General features: G+C 44.7%; 1 protein-coding gene across 1 annotated transcript; it reads left to right on the top strand.

The window, feature by feature from the left end:
* The first annotated feature begins 9,109 nt into the window (after positions 1–9,109).
* LOC142591573 (uncharacterized) lies at positions 9,110–9,808 on the top strand. Its single transcript, XM_075703884.1, has one exon. The coding sequence runs from the start codon at positions 9,110–9,112 to the stop codon at positions 9,806–9,808; it is 699 nt and encodes a 232-aa protein (XP_075559999.1).
* Positions 9,809–20,838: the final 11,030 nt, after the last annotated feature.

The raw sequence follows: 20,838 nt of genomic DNA, 5'->3' as shown, positions 1-20,838 counted from the left end.
CGACGCCAGGATGACCAAAAAAAGAAGCTGTATTTGTGGCAGTTAAATATTGCATTTAAGGCAGCATACAAGCTTTTATTGGTCAGTTTTCATCTCCCACGTACACGTAATACGGGGCATCTGTGGGCAATGGAAAGTTCGGCGTCTACGGCCATAGCCTGTAATCGCGTTGGCTTACACTTCCATGGCTATATCACGCATCTACAAATGCACGTGAAAGTTGACCGGTGGACGGCCGCCATGGTTGTTTGATTTGTAAAACATAGCACGCAGTAGTGCGTGGGTTCGGCTCCCAAGAGGGGCAAGTACCCTTTTCATCCAGATGGCACTCCCTCTCTTAAGATTTCCAAATTACAAATAAACATAACAAATTATGTTCCCTATTTTACCGCTGGGTGCATTGTGTGTTGTCTTGGTGTGGTGCTAACTTACAATAATTAAAATAATAAAGTGTTTATTAAGGATCACCTCATTCTTCCCGGTAATTACTTCAGGCTGAGTGATTTATGAAATTTAATTGTTTGGCCGTAAATAATACTTTTCTCCTTAGCCCTTCGTTCCGTATATGCCACCTAAAGCATGATTCCCTTCGATAATCGTTACTTCTTGTCGGCTGTCCAAAACCCTGTCACACGCCGTACGGTAAATTCTCATGTGATAATCGACTTACTAATGCGGAAGCTTCGGCGCGTTGAGAAAATGTCTTGATAGTAGAGAGCCCAAGAGTCACAATACCAGATGACTTACACACGCAGGCATGTACGCACGTACCCACTCACGCATACAGACTATTAACTTAGAAGTCAACGCGCGTTTTAGGCGCGTGATATCAATTCAGGAAGGACAGGAAACGTAATTAAAAAGCAATATAGACAAAAGGAGTGTTGCCCATTGCCACATATGCCATAACCTGCTACGTAACCGCCGGCCGCATGACATCCAACAGAAAATAAAAACCAAAGAGCAATACTGCACCAACAAAGAGAAGCACGTGTGTTGGCATTAGGAGCAACCTTCTGTCATTTCAGTGTCCCCATGAAATTGTTGCGAAAAACGCATAGAATGCGCTGCTCAAGTATTCACACCATAAATTTTCAATCAGCTTAAAAGGTTAAACCCGTCGCTACGTTTTCAGCGGGGTTTCCTTTCCCACTTGTTGCTCCTCTGTGACGCAGTCTTTGTCCAAGTATGTCGTCACTACCCGATCAGTGTGCAGGCAGGAACGCTGCAGCCGTAGTAGGCAGTCAATAATAAAAAGGTGACATATATCAACACTATCGCAGACAGGGGTTGCAATTGAAAGTGTGTGCGCATGTTTGTGTGTACATGGTCTCTGTGTTGTTGAGTGTTTAGGCCGAAAAATTGCCTAGCCTATGTACATAGATAAGCAAACTTGTAACCGAAAATCTCGGTCAAGATATATATATATATATATATATATATATATATATATATATATATGTTTGTTCAACGTGCCGGAGGTTTTGTTTGCTCTGCGTTGTTCGGGTTCGGACCTAAGCACTTCGTACTTATCGGGAGATGTCTGAAAGATAGACTAGGAGAGTATCATGCAACATTTGCCAAGCCGTGCGTAAACGAACTTTCTCCTCCGTTGTAGTGACTGTGATTGCCAGCCCCTGTTTGCACTCCGCTAAATTTTCATTGCTAGATGACCTACTAGACTGTATAAGGGGCAGAGATTGTGTGCTTGGCCAATATGTGTGCGAGCATGTCTTTCCTGTTTGCAGGACACGGAAATATTCTGAATTATTCACGTCATGCTTGAGGAAGAACACAATTTATTATGCTGTTTTCTTTAATTTCACTTTTGCTGCGGTGTGCGTTGGCGGAGGTCGTGTGATAGGATAAAGTATCAGTGGTGATGTGTAACCTTTCTTTCTCATAGGTTTATTTTTTATATTCCACGGGCTAAACAATGAATAATTTTATTCCACAGTAGTGCTGTGTCTGTCTATAGCTCTCCGAGTTTGCGTGTGTGATACTTCTCTCTCGTTTTCTTGGGGCTATCCTTCAAAAAGATGTCAGCTTACAATCGATTTATGTATGTATATATATATATATATATATATATATATATATATATATATATATATATTCAGATACCCTAAAGGCCCTTACCTTATGAGCATTACATAGGGGACGGGGGGTTAATAACAGGATATTTCAAACACAATGAGGGGGGGGAAAGGCAATATAGAACACCGTGGTAAAGATCATCGAATACAACAAGAAAATATAAAAAGAAAAAAGAGGAAAGAGAATTCCATACATGATGAAAAAAAAAAACACTCCGTACAAAGCATGTAGATCCACTTACAATGCGTCAAAGGCATAAAATTGTGCTTTTACCCAACATGAGTAAAACTGCTCTTCAAATTACTTACAAATGAGTCATGATCACGTATAGAAGCAATTTCTTTTGGCAGTTTGTTCCAGTGATAAATAGCAAGAAAGAGCGGTGATTGTCGCAGGAGATTCGTACGCGGAAACATGGGTCGCACTTTGAAGTGATGGTCGAGGCGGGGGAAAATTTCTTTGTGGGGGTTTGATATGGGATGCTGTAAAGGATGACGGGGTAGGATACAATTTGTGGAAGTGGAAAAGCAGTGCTAACAGTCGTCGTGTTTCTAGAGACGGTAATTGGAGGTAGTCTTTGATAGCCGTGATGCTGGATGTTCTAGAGTATGTTTTAGTGATGAAACGTGCTGCTTTATTTTGTAAAGATTCCAGCTTGTTTATTAGGTAACTCTGATTTGGATTCAATATTATGGAAGCGTATTCAATCTTTGAGCGAACTAGAGCTGTGTAAGCTAATAATTTAGTTGACTGATTTGCTAAACACAAATTTCGCCTAATGAATCCAAGTGTTTTATTTGCTTTCGAAATTATTTCATCAATATGATCATTCCATGTAAGGTTAGAAGTTAAATTGACTCCCAAATATATTAATGTAGAGACATTCTCTATGCATATGCTGTTCATTAAATATGAACCTAAGTGAACGTTACTGGCTCTGGTAAATGTCATTGTTTTTCTTTTAGAAACATTAATTTCCATTTGACATTGCTCGCACCAAAGGGAAATTTTGTTTAGGTCGGCCTGTAAAATATTAGTTTCTTCAGAGGTGATAATTTGTCTGTAAAGAAGGCAGTCATGTGCAAACAACTGAACTGTTTAGGTCAGGTTGTTACTGATGTCATTAATGTAAATTAAGAATAAGATTGGGCCAAGTACGCATCCCTAAGGAACGCCAGATTTAACTTGTGCTAAAGCGGAAAAATGATCATTTACGGAAACAAATTGGTAGCGATTGATTAAAAAACTTGAGATCCAATGAACAATTTTACCATGTATGTTAAGCCGGCTAAGTTTCATCATTAAGCGAGAAGGGGGAACTTTATCGAATGCTTTCTTGAAGTCAATAAATATGGCATCGATTTTTATGGAATCGTGAACAGCTTGATGAAGATCAGTTATAAGTTCAAAAAGCTGTGTTTCACAAGAGCGTCCTTGCTGAAATCCATGCTGATTGTTAGAAAAATCTTATGTTCAGATAAATATTTCATAACTGCGGAAGATATGATATGCTCAAGTAATTTACATGGAATACTATTCAAGGATATAGGTCTATAGTTTGAGGGCACTGATCGGTCACCTGATTTGTAAATGGGAGTGATACGATCGACCTTCCAGTCATCTGGTATAATTCCTGTATCTATTGATTGCTGGAACAGGGCGGCTAATACGGGAGATATTATAGCTTTAGTCATTTTAAGCATCTTTTTGCAGATGTCGTCTGGACCTGGCGCTGAGTTATCCGAAAGTCAATCGATGGCCGATTCTATTCCGTATGGTGTAATTATGAGATCATTTATAGATGAGTTAATTCAAGGAAACGTAAGGTCAGGTCGAATTGGATTTTCGTTTGTGAATACAGAGCTGAAAAACGAGTATAATTCAGTCGCAGCTTCAGATGGTGAGAGTAGCACACCGTTATTAACGATTGGTATAGTGGATTGAGAAGAATGTTTAGGGTTAATTACTTTCCAAAACTTTTTCGGATTGTTCATTACCATGCTGACAATGTCACCGTTAAAAAACTTGTCTTTAGATGCTTCAATTTCAGCTTTACATTTATTTGATTGTCCTCAGTATCGCTGCCCATCACCATCCGAGTGGGACAACTTAGCTTTAGAGTAAAGGCGTTTCTTTTTATTTATTGCTCTCGTCACTTGGGACGTGAACCATGTGCTCTGTGTTGATGACGTTATTCCAAATTTGGGAACGTGCTTTTGTTTCAGTTCAATAAGCTTTCTTCGGATAGCTAGCCAGTTATCATTTGTATTGCGATAAGCCATGGTTTCCAAGAACCACACAGAAAAATATCACAGCTCTGTAAGAATCGCGCCGATATTTGCACGGGAGTAATCGTAAATTGATTTCGTTGCTTTTTCCGGTTTACTACTTTGTGAAACGTATTCACAGTTGTAGTCGCTAATACATTCAAGGACGTGAACAAGCATATTTTCCGGTTAGGTTGTGAGGACTAGATCTAGAATAGCGTTTCCACGTGTTGGCTTGCAAACTATTTGATGCAGATCAAATGAACAAAGAACATCGAGAAATTCCTTGCATTCGCTCTTCCTTGCGCAACCTAAGGGCGTACACGTCTGCCAATTTATTGCGGGGTAGTTGAAATCGCCAGCAAGGATTATAGGTGAAGTTGGATACCTGTCTTGGATTAAAGTTAGGGAATGATTAAGGCTCTCGATGAATTCAGAAGTAGAATCAGGCGGACGGTACCAGACCCCGACTGCGCAAGTCACAGAAGGACAGACCTGAAGTGCAATCCACAAAATTTCAGTATTTGACTGCGTGTCAACAACGCGAGCACATAGATTAGATTTCACGGTAGCTACAACACCGCCTCCCCGTGCGCCCACCCTATCATTTCTAAATATAGTAAAGTTTCTAGAGAGCGACAGTTCGTTGTCCCCAATATCGGGTGTAAGCCAAGTTTCTGTCCCAAGAACAATATCCACAGAACAAGCCTCAATAAATGCACATAGCTGGTCTTGTTTGTGAAACATGCTTCGAAAGTTGCACACCAGGAGTGACAATGAATCACCTTGATTAGCATGACTGTGTCAATCGTTCTGGTAAGTTTCGTCCCCTCGTGCGCCAACAGTAGCTTGCTCACTCAGCCGACATACTTCGGCTTCATTGCGCGTTGAAAGACAGGTTGCTTTGTTTTGTGATGAATCAAGGGTGTAACATTTGCTTCCAAGAAGAAATTTATCGTAGACCACAGTATATTTTTCTTTGGGCTTACGTACTTCGCGTGCGAAATCTCTGAGTTTTTTCCTGATGAGCTGCATTCGGGTCGAGAAATCTTCTTCAATCCACATGCGTGGCTTCTGCAGGTCCTTCAATTTGGAAGCATTTCTAAAGATGATGCTCTTCTCTTTAAAACTCACAAAATTGTCACAAATTGGTCGGATGTGACCTGCTTTAGGTCGACCTAGTCTGTGGTCTCGCTCTCTTTCGCCTGCATTGAAACCTAGCTTAGTTAACACAAACTGGTTGATGATGCGTTCAGTGTCAACCCATGTTCCTTTTGGTTCTTCCGGGATTCCCTTAAATAATAGGTTATTTCTGCGCATACGGTTGTTTAGGTCATCAACAACCAGATTGGCCTGCTCCAACTCTTTAGTTTCTATGGTCTTCAGCTGCTCTTGCGATTCCTGAACGACTGAGTTAACAGTGGTGACGTCATGACACAGGTTATCAACTGCTTTTAGTCGCTCTTCGACACCGCTGAGCCGCCTTTTGATGTCAGTGACGCTCATTTGAATATCCTTTAGTTTGTTTGAAGTGTCTTTCCGAAATTTTTCATTTCACAACGTTAACTCTTTAACAAGCGCGAGAACTTGGTCCACCTTATCCGAGCCTGGGTTGGTCTCTACGTCGCCAGCGCAGAGCATCAAATGTGCAATACAAAACAAAACCAAAGAACACCGTCCACCCATGCGCCAACAACCAAGGCAGGCTTAAGCCATATTTGCGACAACCACTGGCAAAATGGCCATGCGCTACAAAGCGGCCTATCCGCGCACGGTAAGTACACAGATCAATGCCCATGGTGAATCAAACGACACTCGGGATTTGCAGCCTAAACAGTACCGAAGTTGAAGAAGCTCTCGTCACAACCCACTCACCTATGATACATGAAACAATAATGCGTGAACTGCGAACAGTCGGCTGCAAATCCCGTTCGGTGCTTGTGGACGATCGCTTTTGTAGGCGACAGAGTGGAGGGCGCTGCGTGACATGTCAGCGGCTTCTGCGTGCGTTGGGCGCAGATCGCCTGCGCGATGGAAGGCGATCAGGCTGTAGCCACGAGGCAGCTCGGCAGGTGGTCCAATGACCAGCTATGAGCTTGGAGCGCCAGAATCTTCGTGTCGTCGTTTCGTCGCTTGCTTCTCGAAATTGCCAGAGCCTATGATACATGAAAACAATAATGCGTGGGCTGTGAAGAGTCGGCTGCATATATATATATATAGCGAGAGAGTGAGAGAGACACATCGCTGGTGATGTGATGTGCACACCTCCGCGTGCTTTCATTTTTCCAACAGAAAATGATTTCGAATTAATAGCTGTTAAGGAATGTAAGGAGGCAACAAACAGCGGTTGCGTAGAGGTAGAGTATCCGCTTCGCGTGCAAGAGGATCGTGGTTAGAATTCCGGTGCCCCGCAATTTTGCAGCGGATTAATAAGAAATCCGAGTATTCATAAAATTGCATGAACAACTCTGGAGTGCGGCCTGATCACGGTGACCAGAACCAGTAACGCACTCCCTCACCAAAGCAGGATTAGCCACCCTGGTGCAGTACTTGGCAACAACCTCCTATGTTAATACAACAACCAAACCCCAGCCCTCAGTCCCCAGCAACCGCGAAGCAACTAACCACGGCGGCGGTCATACTTGTGACGAAGCAGAGGGTGCTAAGAATCACTCGGTCCGAACAGACCACCTGACAACGTTTATCGCTAGAAGGTTATCTAGTGAGGCGAGTCTAGCAGTGCTGTTGAAGGAATTAGAGGGCATTAAATGGGATATAATAGGGCTCAGTGTGGTTATGAGGGCAAAAGAAGCGTATACAGTGCTAAAAAGCGGGCACGTCCTGTGCTACGGTTGCTTAGCGTACGGACGAGAACTAGGAGTCGGATTCCTGATTAAGAAGGACATAGCTGGTAACATAAAGGAACCCTATAGAATTAACGAAAGGGTGGCAGGTCTTGCTGTGAAACTTCATAAGAGGTACAATTTGAAGGTCGTACACGTCTACGCCCCTACATCCAGTCATGATGACCAAGAAGTCGAAAGCTCCACTGAAGACGTGGAATCGGCGATGGGTACAGTCAAAACAAAATACAACATACTGATGGGCGACTTCAATGCCAGTGTAGGCAAGCAGCAGGCTGGAGACAAGGCAACGTGGGAATATGGCATAGGCTCTAGGAATAGCCGGGGAGAGTACAGTTTGCAGAACAGAATAATATACGGATAATGAGTACCTTCTTCCTCAAGCGGTATACCCAAAAGTGGACGTGGAGGAGCCTGAATGGCGAGCATAGAAATGAAATAGACCTTACACTTTCCGCTTACCCTGGCATCATACAAGATGTGGACGTGTTCGGCAAGGTGCGCTGCAGTGACCATAGGATGGTAAGAACTCGAATTAGCCTAGACTTGAGGCGAAAATGGAAGAAACTGTTACATATGAAGCCAATCAATGAGTTAGCGGTAGGAGGAAAAATAGAGGAATTCCGGATCAAGCTACAGAACAGTTATTCGGATTTAACTCAGGAATTGGACTTTAATGTTTTTATTTTATTTATTTATTATACATACAGCAGCCCTTTTATGGGGCTATTGCAGGAGTATTGAGGCATTTGGCAGCGGTGACAGCCAGTAAGCGCAGGACTAATCAGAGTGGTTTTTCTACTACAGGTAACCTGGGACTCACCGCAAGGAACTGCTAGCACGAAGGTGTCCTTCACTGGAAGCTTGAAAGCGGCGCAGCATCGGAAGCAGCCCTGCAGCTACCCGCTGTGCCATTAACCACGAAGACTTGCCGCGACGAACCGCTAGGTGCAAGGTGCCCTTCACCGAGGGTTTACGAAGGGCAACGCATCGGCATTCCCCGGAAGCTACCCACAGTGCATCAGCAAGAATAGAAAAGGAAGCGCTCGACATTCATCGTAGCATTTGGCAGCGGTGACAGCCAGTAGGCGCAGGACTAATCAGAGTGGTTGTTCTACTAAAGGTAACCTGGGACTCACCGCAAGGAACTGCTAGCACGAGGGTGTCCTTCACTGGAAGCTTGAAAGCGGCGCAGCATCGGAAGCACCCCTGCAGCTACCCGCTGCGCCATTAACCACGAAGACTTGCCACGACGAATCGCTAGGTGCAAGGTGCCCTTCACCGAGGGTTTACGAAAGGCAACGCATCGGCATCCCCCGGAAGCTACCCACAGTGCATCAGCAAGAATAGAAAAGGAAGCGCTCGACATTCATCGTAGCATTTGGCAGCGGTGACTGCCAGTAGGCGCAGGACTAATCAGAGTGGTTGTTCTACTACAGGTAACCTGGGACTCACCGCAAGGAACTGCTAGCACGAGGGTGTCCTTCACTGGAAGCTTGAAAGCGGCGCAGCATCGGAAGCACCCCTGCAGCTACCCGCTGCGCCATTAACAACGGAGACTTGCCGCGACGAACCGCTAGGTGCAAGGTGCCCTTCACCGAGGGTTTACGAAAGGCAACGCATCGGCATCCACCGGAAGCTACCCACAGTGCATCAGCAAGAATAGAAAAGGAAGCGCTCGACATTCGTCGTAGCATTTGGCAGCGGTGACAACCAGTAGGCGCAGGACTAATCAGAGTGGTTGTTCTACTACAGGTTGGTGCTGTTTCTCTGTCTGTTACAGACGCGTTTTATTATTTTTTTATTATTATTTGTCACCGCTGCCAACTTGCTGTGTCATTTTGCTTATTGTATTTCTTTTTGCACTTTCTACACTTGGTGATGTCGCAGAAGGAACGGGATGTGCTCTCCGACCTGCGCGAACTACGTTCCGATATGAAACAAATGAAAGAAGGACTTGAATTCATGGAAAAGCAATTTGAAACAATGAAGCAACAGTTCATGGAAGGGCGCAACGAGAGAGAAAGCTTAAGGAAAGAAAATGACAGGCTGAAGGCTAAATGCAGTGAAAATGAGTCGATCATTGTAGAGCTGCAGAAGCGAGTTGTTCAGGGTGAGCAGTACTCTCGCAGGTCGAATGTGGAAATAAAAGGGCTCGTTGAGAAGAATGAAAACATCATTGATCTTGTAGGCCAGATTAGTGGTGTTGTTGGCGAACCCATTTCTGCTGATGATATAGAAGTTTGCCACCGAGTACTGTCTCGTGAGCAGGGCAAAACGAACGTTATTGTTCAATTCAAAACCAAGCAGAAACGGGACCACGTCGTCGAGAAAGCCCGCAAGAGCCGCATTCGGAATCGTGACGTAGGAATCTCCAGCGAAGCCCAAATCTTCGTGAATGAGCATTTCTGTCCGACACTGAAGCGGCTGCTTGCACAGGCAATTGCAAAAAAAAAAAAAAAACGGGAGAATCAGTGGCAGTTTGTGTGGACTAAGAATGGGAAGATTTTCGCACGCAAGACAGAGTCCAGTCAGGTGGTGAGCATTGAAACAGATTCTGACCTCGTCAAGATTGCGTAGGGTACTTGTGCTTATAATCTGTGTAACGTTTTCTTGTACACGCGATGCTGAATCAAGAGTTTTGTCTGCCATGTGAACTTAAACTTCCGGCGCAGTCGCAGGGCATTTTCACTGCCATTCACCTCAATGTACGTTCCGCCGCCACCAAGCTCGATGAGTTAAGCACATTCTTTAATGAATTCAAATTCATGTTCGATGTGATAATGTTGACTGAAACGTGGTATCACGAAGGAAGCGACATGTTAAATATGATTGAATACAATCATTATTTTATCAATCGAAGTGGTTGCCGTGGTGGCGGAGTGGCAATGCACGTAAAAAAACACATACTCTGCGACATATTCCCGGAATTTACGTGCATTACTGCCGACTATGAAGTGCTTTGCATAAAGAGCAATATGAACATGTACGTGGCGTTTTACCGCCCACCGTCTGGTGATATGAGTGTATTCCTGGAATTTATTGAGATGTTAGAATACTCAACAATTCACCAGTATAACACTCTAATAGGTGGCGACTTTAACATAAACCTTCTCAAGGATAATTTGACCTCCCGGGAATTCCTTAACAAGCTTTACGCTTGTGGCTACAATAACGTCATTACTACGTCAACACGCGTAACGACAACTTGCCAGTCCATACTAGACTTGTTTATCGTCAGCATAGACACTGATGTAAGCGCAGCTGGCCCGGTATGCGCCGGCGTAAGTGACCACTGTCCTGTCTTCATTGCTTTTCCTAAAGCTACTGAAAATGAAATAACTTGCCAGGATATCGTGAAACATAGATGTATGTCTAGCAGAAATATGACTTCATTCCGCATGCGTATGCTGAGGGAAGATTGGTCTTCTGTTTACGATAAGCTAGACCCAAATGAGAGCTATCGTGAATTTTTATCTATATTCACTAGTCATTACAACACATCTTTTCCTTACGTAAGCAACAAAGCTAACAGAAAAAGAAGAAAACCTTGGGTAGGGCGCGAGCATATCAAAATGATCAAGAAAAAAGGTCGCCTTTTTAAGAAGTTTTTGCGCACACGCGATATTAAGGAATTTGAGGCCTTTAAAACTTACAGAAACAAACTGCCGCGTTGAAAAAGGCAGAGGCCTCCTACTATAACCACATGTTTTCTGACATCTGTCGACGGCGCCCAAGCCAAGTTTGGAAAGCCATCAATCAGGCACTGAACCGCAAAGCGGGTCAGAATACATTAATGGAAATAACCATTAACGGGAACAAACTTTCCGGTCTGCATCTAGCCGAGCACTTCAGTGAGCACTTTGCTAATGCGGTGCAACCACTGGGAAACATTGCTCATACTAACATTACTTACCATAATACTGACACAATTTTTCTCGCACCTACAGATGAAGCAGAAATAGTATGCACATTTCTTTCTCTAAAAAACAGTAAAGCTGTCGATGTCTATGGATTTCAGGTAGAGGCGATTAAGCACGTAATTGACCTCCTTGCTCCTTGTGTAACCTACGTGTTTAATCTAGTCTTTCAGTCTGGCTGTTTCCCAAATCTCATGAAAATCTCAAAAGTTTCTGTTATATATAAAGGTGGAGATATTAATGATGCTAATAATTACCGACCAATTTCTATAATTCCTGTATTCTCCAAGGGATTAGAGAAGATAATATTCTGCCGCGTAAATAGCTTCAACAAAAACAATATACTTTCGGAGTATCAGCACGGTTTTCAACGTGGCAAATCTACACCGACTGCACTGTTAGCTCAAAAAGAACTGATAATAACATCGAAGAAAGAAAGCTTACGCTGGGCGTTTTGATTGACTATAGCAAAGCCTTCGATACCTTAAACCATAACATTTTACTCGGGAAATTAAGTGCTTATGGGGTACGTGGTGTAGCTAATTCACTATTTAGTTCGTATCTGTCTGAAAGAAAACAATGCGTCTCAATTGCTAACTGTTTTTCATCTTCCAAAACCATTTCTTGTGGCGTACCTCAAGGAAGCATTTTAGGACCAATGCTCTTCAATATCTACATAAATGATATTGTTAAGATAAACAATGACGCCTCATTCCTGCTCTACGCGGATGACACTAGTATTTTTGTTTCTGGACAAGATCCAACTGAAATTGTTGCGAGAACTCAGTCTACTTTCAGATGTGCTGCAATGGTCTACAGCTAATGGCCTACGAATAAATGAAACAAAAACAAAAGCTGTCTTTTTCAGGTCCCGAGGCACTGAAGTCAACGTCAACCAATCATTAACGCTTGAGGGAATACCCGTCGAAATAGTGGAGAAACAAACTTCTGGGCGTGACTTTTTCTGCTCATATGACATGGACGTGTCATATTGAATCACTGACTAAATCGTTATCGCGTGCTGCTGGTGTTCTGTCACGATGTAGGCACTTTCTTCAAGAAAATGCTCAACTTCAGATTTATCATGCTCTGTTTTCTTCCCATATAAATTACTGCCTGTTAGTCTGGGGCACCACAACCCTTAGTAACATAAATACAATTCACCTATTGCAGAAAAGAGCACTTCGGTATATTGCAAACGTCCCGCGCAATAGTTCTACAGTTACATTGTTTACCGGCTATAAAATATTCAGTGTGAAACGCATGTTCGATTTTCGTTTCATGTATGCCTATTTCTTTTCAAACGAGCAATTCAAAGTTTTTATTAAAGATTTATCTAATATAAGCATGCATTACACTGATTCACGCACCCGCAGCACCGACAAGTGGCTTGTTCCTCGTTGCCGCACGACCTATTTTTTTGCAGTCTCTTCGATTCACACTGCCGTCCCTACTTAATAAATATGAAGAGAAAGACGCCAACTTTTCTACGTTTACAAAAAAAGAAATGCGTGAATTTTTTCTAACTCTTGTCTAATGTGTTTTGTACTGCCCGAACATGATCAAGTATGTTTCATTATTCCTTGTAACACGTTTATTTTCGTCATCTTATGATGTGTGTTCACGTGAACATTGAATATTTCAACTATAATGTACAACTGTTCTGGAGTGTACTTACATATTGACATTATATGTTCTATCGTTCCGTTGTTGTATTTGCACAACCTCTTCTTAATTTTTTTGAACTGCATATTTTAATTGATTATTGAAAATTTGTTTTTGCACGTATGAATCGTAATGCCGCTGTCATGTACGTGGGCCTTTAGGTATTTTCAAGTGGTGTTACTACCGCTTTTCGCCTAAGGGACCCCCAACTGTCATTGGAAATAAAGATTTGATTGATTGATTGATTGATTGATTGAGTGGGTTAGACAAAAAGAAGTCATACAAAAAGAACATTAAACAATAACATATCAAAAATTCACAAGAAATAAGGCAGATACACAAAACACTAAATAACAGCCACACTGAGAGTCAGTACAAAAACGAGAATGAGTCAATACACTGTAACAAGAAGAAAATACATAAAATCAGATGTGGTTAACTTTTAACAGGAAATCGTTTAATGTCATGGACCTAATTGTTCCAGGAATTAAGTTCCAGAATTCAATAGTACGTGGGAAAAAGCTGTATTTAAACTTAATAGATCGAGAAAAGTAAGGTTTATTATTAAGACTATGGTGACTCCTACTTGACCGAGGAATGTCAGAAGGAATATATATCAGATGTGAGACACGATAAGAAAAATTGACAATGCCATGCAGAAACTTCAATGACTCAATGTGACGGCGTATGGATAAAGGGGTTAGGTTCAAAGAAGATAAGGCACGAGAGGGCGAAAAATAGGGATCATAGCGACGATATATGAACCTAATAGAGTTTCGTTGTATGTTCTCAATGGAGTTAATGTCGCGCTGCTTATGAGGGTTCCAGGCAGGAGAAGCATAATCTAGGGAAGCTTAATCTAGCGAAATAATGTTTTATACATTAGTAAGAAGCAATGAACGAAAATATTATGGCCATCATTAACGGTGTGGAATAGAAGTCGGTGGCAACTCCGTTTGACAGGATACCAGTAAGCTATAGTAGGAGGCGAAATATCTGATAAAGAAACGCCAATGTATTAAAGCATCTAACCCTACAGCTCAAATAGAACTGTCAGAACTTTCCAAGTTAATTAACAAGCGTGAGCTAGCTGGCATAAGGAAGTATAATATGGACAGAACTGAACATACTCTCAGGAACGGAGGAAGCCTAAAAGCAGTGAAGAAGAAACTAGGAATAGGCACGAATCAAATGTATGTCTGAAGACACAAAGCCGGCAATATCATTACTAATATAGATGAAATAGTTCAAGTGGCTGAGGAATTCTATAAAGATTCATACAGTACCAGTGGCACCCACGACAATAGTGGAAGAGAGCATAGTCTAGAGGAATTTGACATCCCACAAGTAACGCCGGAAGAAGTAAAGAAAGCCTTGGGAGCCATGCAAAGGGAGAAGGCAGCTGTGGAGGATCAGGTAACAGCAGATTTGTTGAAGGATGGTGGGCAGATTGTTCTAGAAAACTGGCCACCTTGTATACTCAATGCCTCATGACCGCGAGCGTGCCGGAATCTTGGAAGAACGCTATCATAATCCTAATCCATAAGAGAGGGGACGCCAAAGACTTGAAAAATTCTTGACCGATCAGCTTACTGACCGTTGGCTACAAAGTATTTACTAAGGCAATCGCAAATAGAATCAGGAACACCTTAGAAATCTGTCAACCAAAGGACCAGGCACAATTCCGTAAAGGCTACTCAACAATACTCCATATTGGCATTATTAATAATTTCATGGAGAAATATGCGGAATATAACCAACTGTTATATATAGCTTTCATTGATTACGAGAAAGCGTTTGATTCAGTCGAAACGTCAGCAGTCATGGAGGCATTACGGAATGAGGGTGTACATGAGCCATATGCAAAAATACTGAAATATATTGATAGAGATTCCACAGCGAACGTAGTCTTGCATAAAGAAAGCAACAAAATCCCAATGAAGAAAGGCGTCAGGCAGGGAGATACGATCTCTCCAATGCTATTCACACCTTGTTTACAGGAGGTATTCAGAGAACTGAATTGGGTAGAATTGGTAAGAGGAGTTTATCGAGAATACTTTCGTAACTTGCAATTCGCTGATGATATTGCCTTGCTTAGTAACTCAGGGGGCCAATTGTGATGCATGCTCACTGACCTGGAGGGGCAAAGCAGGAGGGTGGGTCTAAAAATTAATCTGCAGGACACTAAATCAATGTTCAACAGTCTCGGGGGGAAGAGAACAGCAGTTTACGATATGCAGTGAGGCACTGGAAGTGGTAAGGGCAGGTAGTGACCGCGGATCCGGATGATGAGACTGAAATAACATGAAGAATAAGAATGGGCTGGGTGCGTTTGGCAAGCATTCTCAGATCATGAACAGCAAGTTGCCATTATCCCTCAAAAGAAAAGTGTATGACAGCTGGGTTTTACCAGTATTCACGTACGGCGCAGAAACCTGGAGGCCTACGAAAAGAGTTCTACTTAAATTGAGGACGACGCAACGAGCTATGGAAAGAAGAATGATGGGTGTAATGTTAAGGGATAGGAAAAGAGCAGATGGAGTGAGGGAAGAAACGTGAGTTAATGACATCTTAGTTCAAATCAGGAAAAACAACTGGGCGTGGGCAGGACATGTAATGAGCAGGGAATATAACCGATGGTCATTAAGGGTTACGGACTGGATTCCAATGGAAGGGAAGCGTAGCAAGGGGCGGCAGTAAGTTAGGTGGGCGGATGATATTAAGAAGTTTACAGGGACAACATGGCCGAAATTATTACATGACCGGGGCAGTTGGAGAAGTATAGGAGATGGCTTTGCTCTGCAGTGGGTGTAACCAGGGTGATGATGATGATGATGATGATGATGAATGTAACGAGGCGTGTTCTAGCTCGACGGGCACTTTAAAATTGTGCTAAAATCATGTACATGTCGTTTGTTTGCTTAGAGTATCTCACTGGTAGATCAATTGCTATTAGTTTGGTAGGTAGCCATGCTTGCAGAACTTCCTGTGGTTTGAGATGTATTTTATTTTGCTGAATATATGTCCAATAACATGTTGAAAGAATATATTGAACTATTTTGTTTGTTTTCAGAATCCTTCGCGATCTCTAGTGCGTCAAATAAATCTAGCGGTGGAACGCATCTTGCAACTTCTAGGAAGCAGTTGCGCCTGAGCAAGCATGGCGATATGCCATTGCAACGGCTAATATACAGTGATCCACGTTCATCTAGAGCAACTACAAAAATAAACATGTTATTCGCACTGTCCACTAAAGAGAGTCGGTATCACCCTCAAGTTAGTGTTTCTATTACCATTTTATGCCCAGAAGCAAAATTCTATTGGCGGCGAGGAGTTACGGAGTCGCCATCTATCGGAAGCGGCTCGCTGGCGTAGTATGAGGGATCACGTGGCGCGCTCCTCATAGGTTTTGCTGTCAGCGCTCACTGAAAACACCACGCGCGAGCTCTTACGGGCATTTCTGTAAGTACTTTCGAAACGAGAGAAGCTTTTTACTGTCTAAATAATAATCTTGGGCAAACTGAAAGAACACAATCGTTTACAGACGCTATCTCTTTACCGAATACGTACAGTGAACGCCACTGCGCGCGGTCGCCGCGATGGAGTCTCCTGAACCGGCTTATTGCGTGAAAGGTAGGTAAACGCTGAGAGCAAACTACGTGAAATATGCTCTTATAGTGTTTGTATAACTAAATGGAGCGTAATAGAATGAAGCCTCAATGCAGCGATCGCACAGATTCACAGCGACCGACTGCGCGTCTGCATGCTTGTCCGCGCACTGTTTCGCTTTCGCCGCGTGCCCGTTTTCGCACTGGGCCATGAGCTTTAGGCCGCAGAATATGAGCGTTTGACAGTATACAAGCAACCATTGTTGCGTGGGCGCTATCAGAGCTGTTCAAAAAATAATTTCATTGTAGAGACTTCGACGCCTACGGGGACTGTGATGTGCCGTCGCGACGATTAAATCTTTTTTTTTCTTCTAAATTCTTTTACCTTTCAATATTATTTCTAGAGTTGCGTCACACTGTATGCTTATCGGTGTTCTCAGCGTGCGATTTCCCGCTGCTCCTTTTTTGTAATCCAGTGCACTAATTGATAACACAAACATGACCATATGCCATGCTTTCTTTTTAATGTGCTTCTTACCGCTCCCTTTCCACTCCACTGAACCTGCCAGTATCTATAGCATCGACAAGTTCATAGACCAAACCGTCGTGACATTACTCGGGCAACGGACTCGGGCGAGCGTCTCAGTGCGCGTTTTCCGAACATCACAGACACGGCGTCGTAGCAGAAATCTTCCTCGCGTCTGTGCTTGCTCGATACTCGAGTTGTAGCCGATGACTGTGTGCCGCTTTTATGGTTCGCAAGCCAAGCTTCACGCGGCTTCTTGTCCTGCGCCTACGTGTGAAGAAGGCTGACATCGGCCTCCGTTACGTACGTCCGGCACTCCGGCACCGAGCAGTAGCCTACCATGTTGCGCACCTTCAAAGGCAGCCGCTACCTATAGTAATGCTTTCAAGCGTTGTAAAGGAGACACTCGAAGCGGGGCAATCTCGCCACTAAATGAGGACCGCAGCGTACGAGGGAATTTAAACTATCGTTTTCAGCTCGCTTCGGCGCTCCTGAAGCAGCCGACGTCGCCGCTATGTCCACATGATCGCTCGTAGCACGTCACGCCGACGGTGGCGCCAGCTTTTCCAGTGGTGGAGCTCGAGGCCAATAGTGAGAACTCTAGTCACCATGGCTACAACTATGGCCCGTACTACGCTCTGTTTTTCTAGCTAATATATAAAGAAACAGGAGGCAGGAATAATGCACATCCCAGATACGTATTGAATAATTGGGAGGCGTTGAGAAAGAAAAAGCCGCCATGGCTCTTTCTAAGAAACGTTTGTATAACGATAAATAGGGAACCATGTGACTGCCCAGATGAATACTGTCGCGAGGAGGTCTTTTAAGATAAGGACAGAGTGAGAGACAAAGGTAAAAAAGACGGGAGCATATTTTATCCAGGCAGCTGCAATATGAATCTTTCAGGGAGAATTCGTACGACAATACTTAATGCGCTGCAACTATAATGAACCTTTTTTTTACAAATACATTGGTACTGCTAAAAATAAACTTGAGAAATATCATACCTTCATTAAGTGCACCACCAAGATTAGTGAGCGCTAAAAAAAAGCGGCAGTTTCGTACGAAAAGTGAAGCACCGATTACGAAACTAAATAAACAGACAGCAATACGTAGTAAGGACATTAGTTTTCTCTGTCGTATAATCATGTAATCATTCACTTACTAATTAACTTAACAATGATACAATGTGTAATCGCTACTTAACGAAGACTTACAAAGAAACAGACACACAGACACTGTGCTGTTTGTGTGCGTCTGATCTTTCTTTTAATTTCTTCGTTCAGTCGCGCTTACACGTTCTATCATTGATTCAAGCCCACTAGCCCGCCAGTGCGTTTTAACTAAATTAACAAGCAGGGTGTCAGAGCACGGTGTCAAGAGTGCGGAAACTAGCTGTCAAAACGCTGGAGTGTGGAATCGCGGCAGCAGCAGCGATGAATTGACTTTCGTGCATAGCTTGCTTCAACGTGAACGAAACGTCGAAAGCACAGCGCATGCGAAGCTACCAGCACTATGCGCCCTCTGCAAACATCGCAGATCGCTTTGAAGAGGAGGCCAACAAGGGTGCCCACTTTGGCCATGTCGCAGATCGTTTCCGAGATACGGCGCCCGCATGGCCGCGCCGTAAGTAGGACTCGCTCCGCGACAACCGACCGGAGCAGACGTGTTGCGGATGGGCTCCCGCCTCACCGCAATAACCTGCGAATCGTCCCTCTATACCAACGAGGGTTGCTTTCGCACCTCCGGCATCCTTGGTCACATCACGCCGAACGGCCCGACTGGCTCGCCGCCGCCTGTACTCCCACGCTTTTTGGCCCGCCGCTCCATAGCCCAGCCGCTAAACCGGTTTCCAATCGGACTCTGCCTGCGTGGCCTTGCCGCACCAGGCTCTCCGACTGTAAAACCGCCGCCCCGACTGCTAAAATGGCCCCCGGGGATTCGCCCAATGAGCCGGGCCCTTCCAACGGCCACCAACGCACACCCTCTATGGTCAACCTCCATGACGACGACTCCGATATGGACTCTCGTGATCATTTCACGCTAGACCTAGGCCTCCTGTCATCGTCGTCCGATTAGGCTGTGAGCTTCCCTACCCACAGTCCCGCGTGGCAGTACGCTGGCAGTACGTACTGCCATGCTGGCAGTACGCGTGGCAGTACGTAAGAATCGGGCGAAGGAGCTCCTTAGGGCCTCCCGGGAGACCCAGACCTCCATCATCAGAATCAGCCATATCCGTGAATGGCATCCAATTGCAACATCCTGTGCCCAGGCGTAACGCGAAAGCCCAGTCGTCGTCGCCCCAGACTGCCACCCCTACCAAAGGGAGATTTGAAGGTAGTCATCCGGCCGACGAGAGGCCTAGCCCTCAAGAAATACCCCAGCCACGCTATCGCGGCAGCAATTGTCAAGTCCTGCCAAAACCCTCCCCGTGTGGAGGGCAATTACGTCGTGCGCCGCCACATGGGCTCAAACATCCTGATAGTCAGCACCCTGCACGAGGAGGCCGCTGGCGAGATCTACCAACTCACCCACCTTAAACTGGACAACCAAGCCCACCCGGTGAGAGCATACGTCCCGTTCTCACCGCAAACCATCAGAGGGGTAACTCACAGACTCGACCCCAACACCACAAGAGAGACCCTCAAGGAAGGACTGTGGGTGCGGGACACCCGCATCAAGATCCTGGACGCCCGCTTCTTGGGCGCATCTACAACGGCGCTGCTCACCATAGAAGGACCCAATCTACCCAAGCTGGTCTAACACGGAGGGTCTGAATATCCATGCTACCAGCATAGGCCAGCCCGGCAGTTCTGCCGGATGTGTATGCAGCTGGGAAATCGCCCGGATGTGTGTCCAGACCCCAACACGCCGGTTTGCCGCCAGTGCGGCATGCCGAACCCCCTCACCCACGTTTGTGAGCCGAAATGCGGACTCTGCGATGGTCAGCAGGAAACCGGCACCAAAGAATGCCCCAAGAGACTGAAGCCAGCAAGAGCGCTTCAGCTTCCACCCGCCCGCAACAACGAAGAAAAGAGGTTGTCTCGACGGGACGGCCTCCCGAAGATCTACAATAACCGCTGGTTCGACTCCGAGGATGGGGACTCAGCCGACCGCAGCCACAGCCGCAGCCAATCCAGGAGCCGATCCAGGTCCGGAACCCGAGCCCGTCAGCAGCAGCCACACCCACAACGAACGCGGACGCCACCCACACCGATGCCGAGAAATAAGAAGCAACCCGCCCAAGACACAACCAAGCAGGTGAGCTGGAAAGGCAGGGGCAAGGACTCATCTGCTTCTCCAACAGACACCCGAATCCCCAAGCTACAAGCTATCATAACAGTGCAAAATGCTAGGATAGCTGAACAAGACGCCAAGATCGCAGCGCTTATGGCCAAACTAGGCAAAATTATCAATCAAAACACTGCGCCGCCAACCACCACTCCCCCACAGCGACCCGATGAAGTAGTGACACACCAAACGCTACAACAAACACTACAGGACATGGAGAAGAGAGTAGTCAACTCCCTCACCGAAAATTTCACCCAACTATTCAGCGTGCTTCAAGCCAAAATTGAAACCATAGGGGCAACCTCGCGCAGGTAACTACTGCACAAAACTCACATTCAATATCAATTCAGGCGCTCCCGACTCAAAGCCGCAAACGCGCTTCGTCACGCGATCAAGGTCCCTCCCGCAATCGCAGCCATGCCAGCTTCATTTGAAGCGATACTGGCCCGTGAGCCCACCTACCCGCCCAATATGGCCCCAAACCATAAGCCAAACAACACCGAACACATAGAAATATGGCAGTGGAACTGCAGAGGTTTCAGACGAAAACAAGGACTCCTTAAGCAATACCTCTGCACCACCCCCATAAGACCTGACTTT

Source organism: Dermacentor variabilis, chromosome 8 (genome assembly GCF_050947875.1).
Source record: "Dermacentor variabilis isolate Ectoservices chromosome 8, ASM5094787v1, whole genome shotgun sequence".
NCBI classification, from domain to species: domain Eukaryota; kingdom Metazoa; phylum Arthropoda; class Arachnida; order Ixodida; family Ixodidae; genus Dermacentor; species Dermacentor variabilis.
The sequence above is the reverse complement of the archived record's forward strand: the minus strand, read 5'-3'. Positions and strand labels throughout refer to the sequence as shown.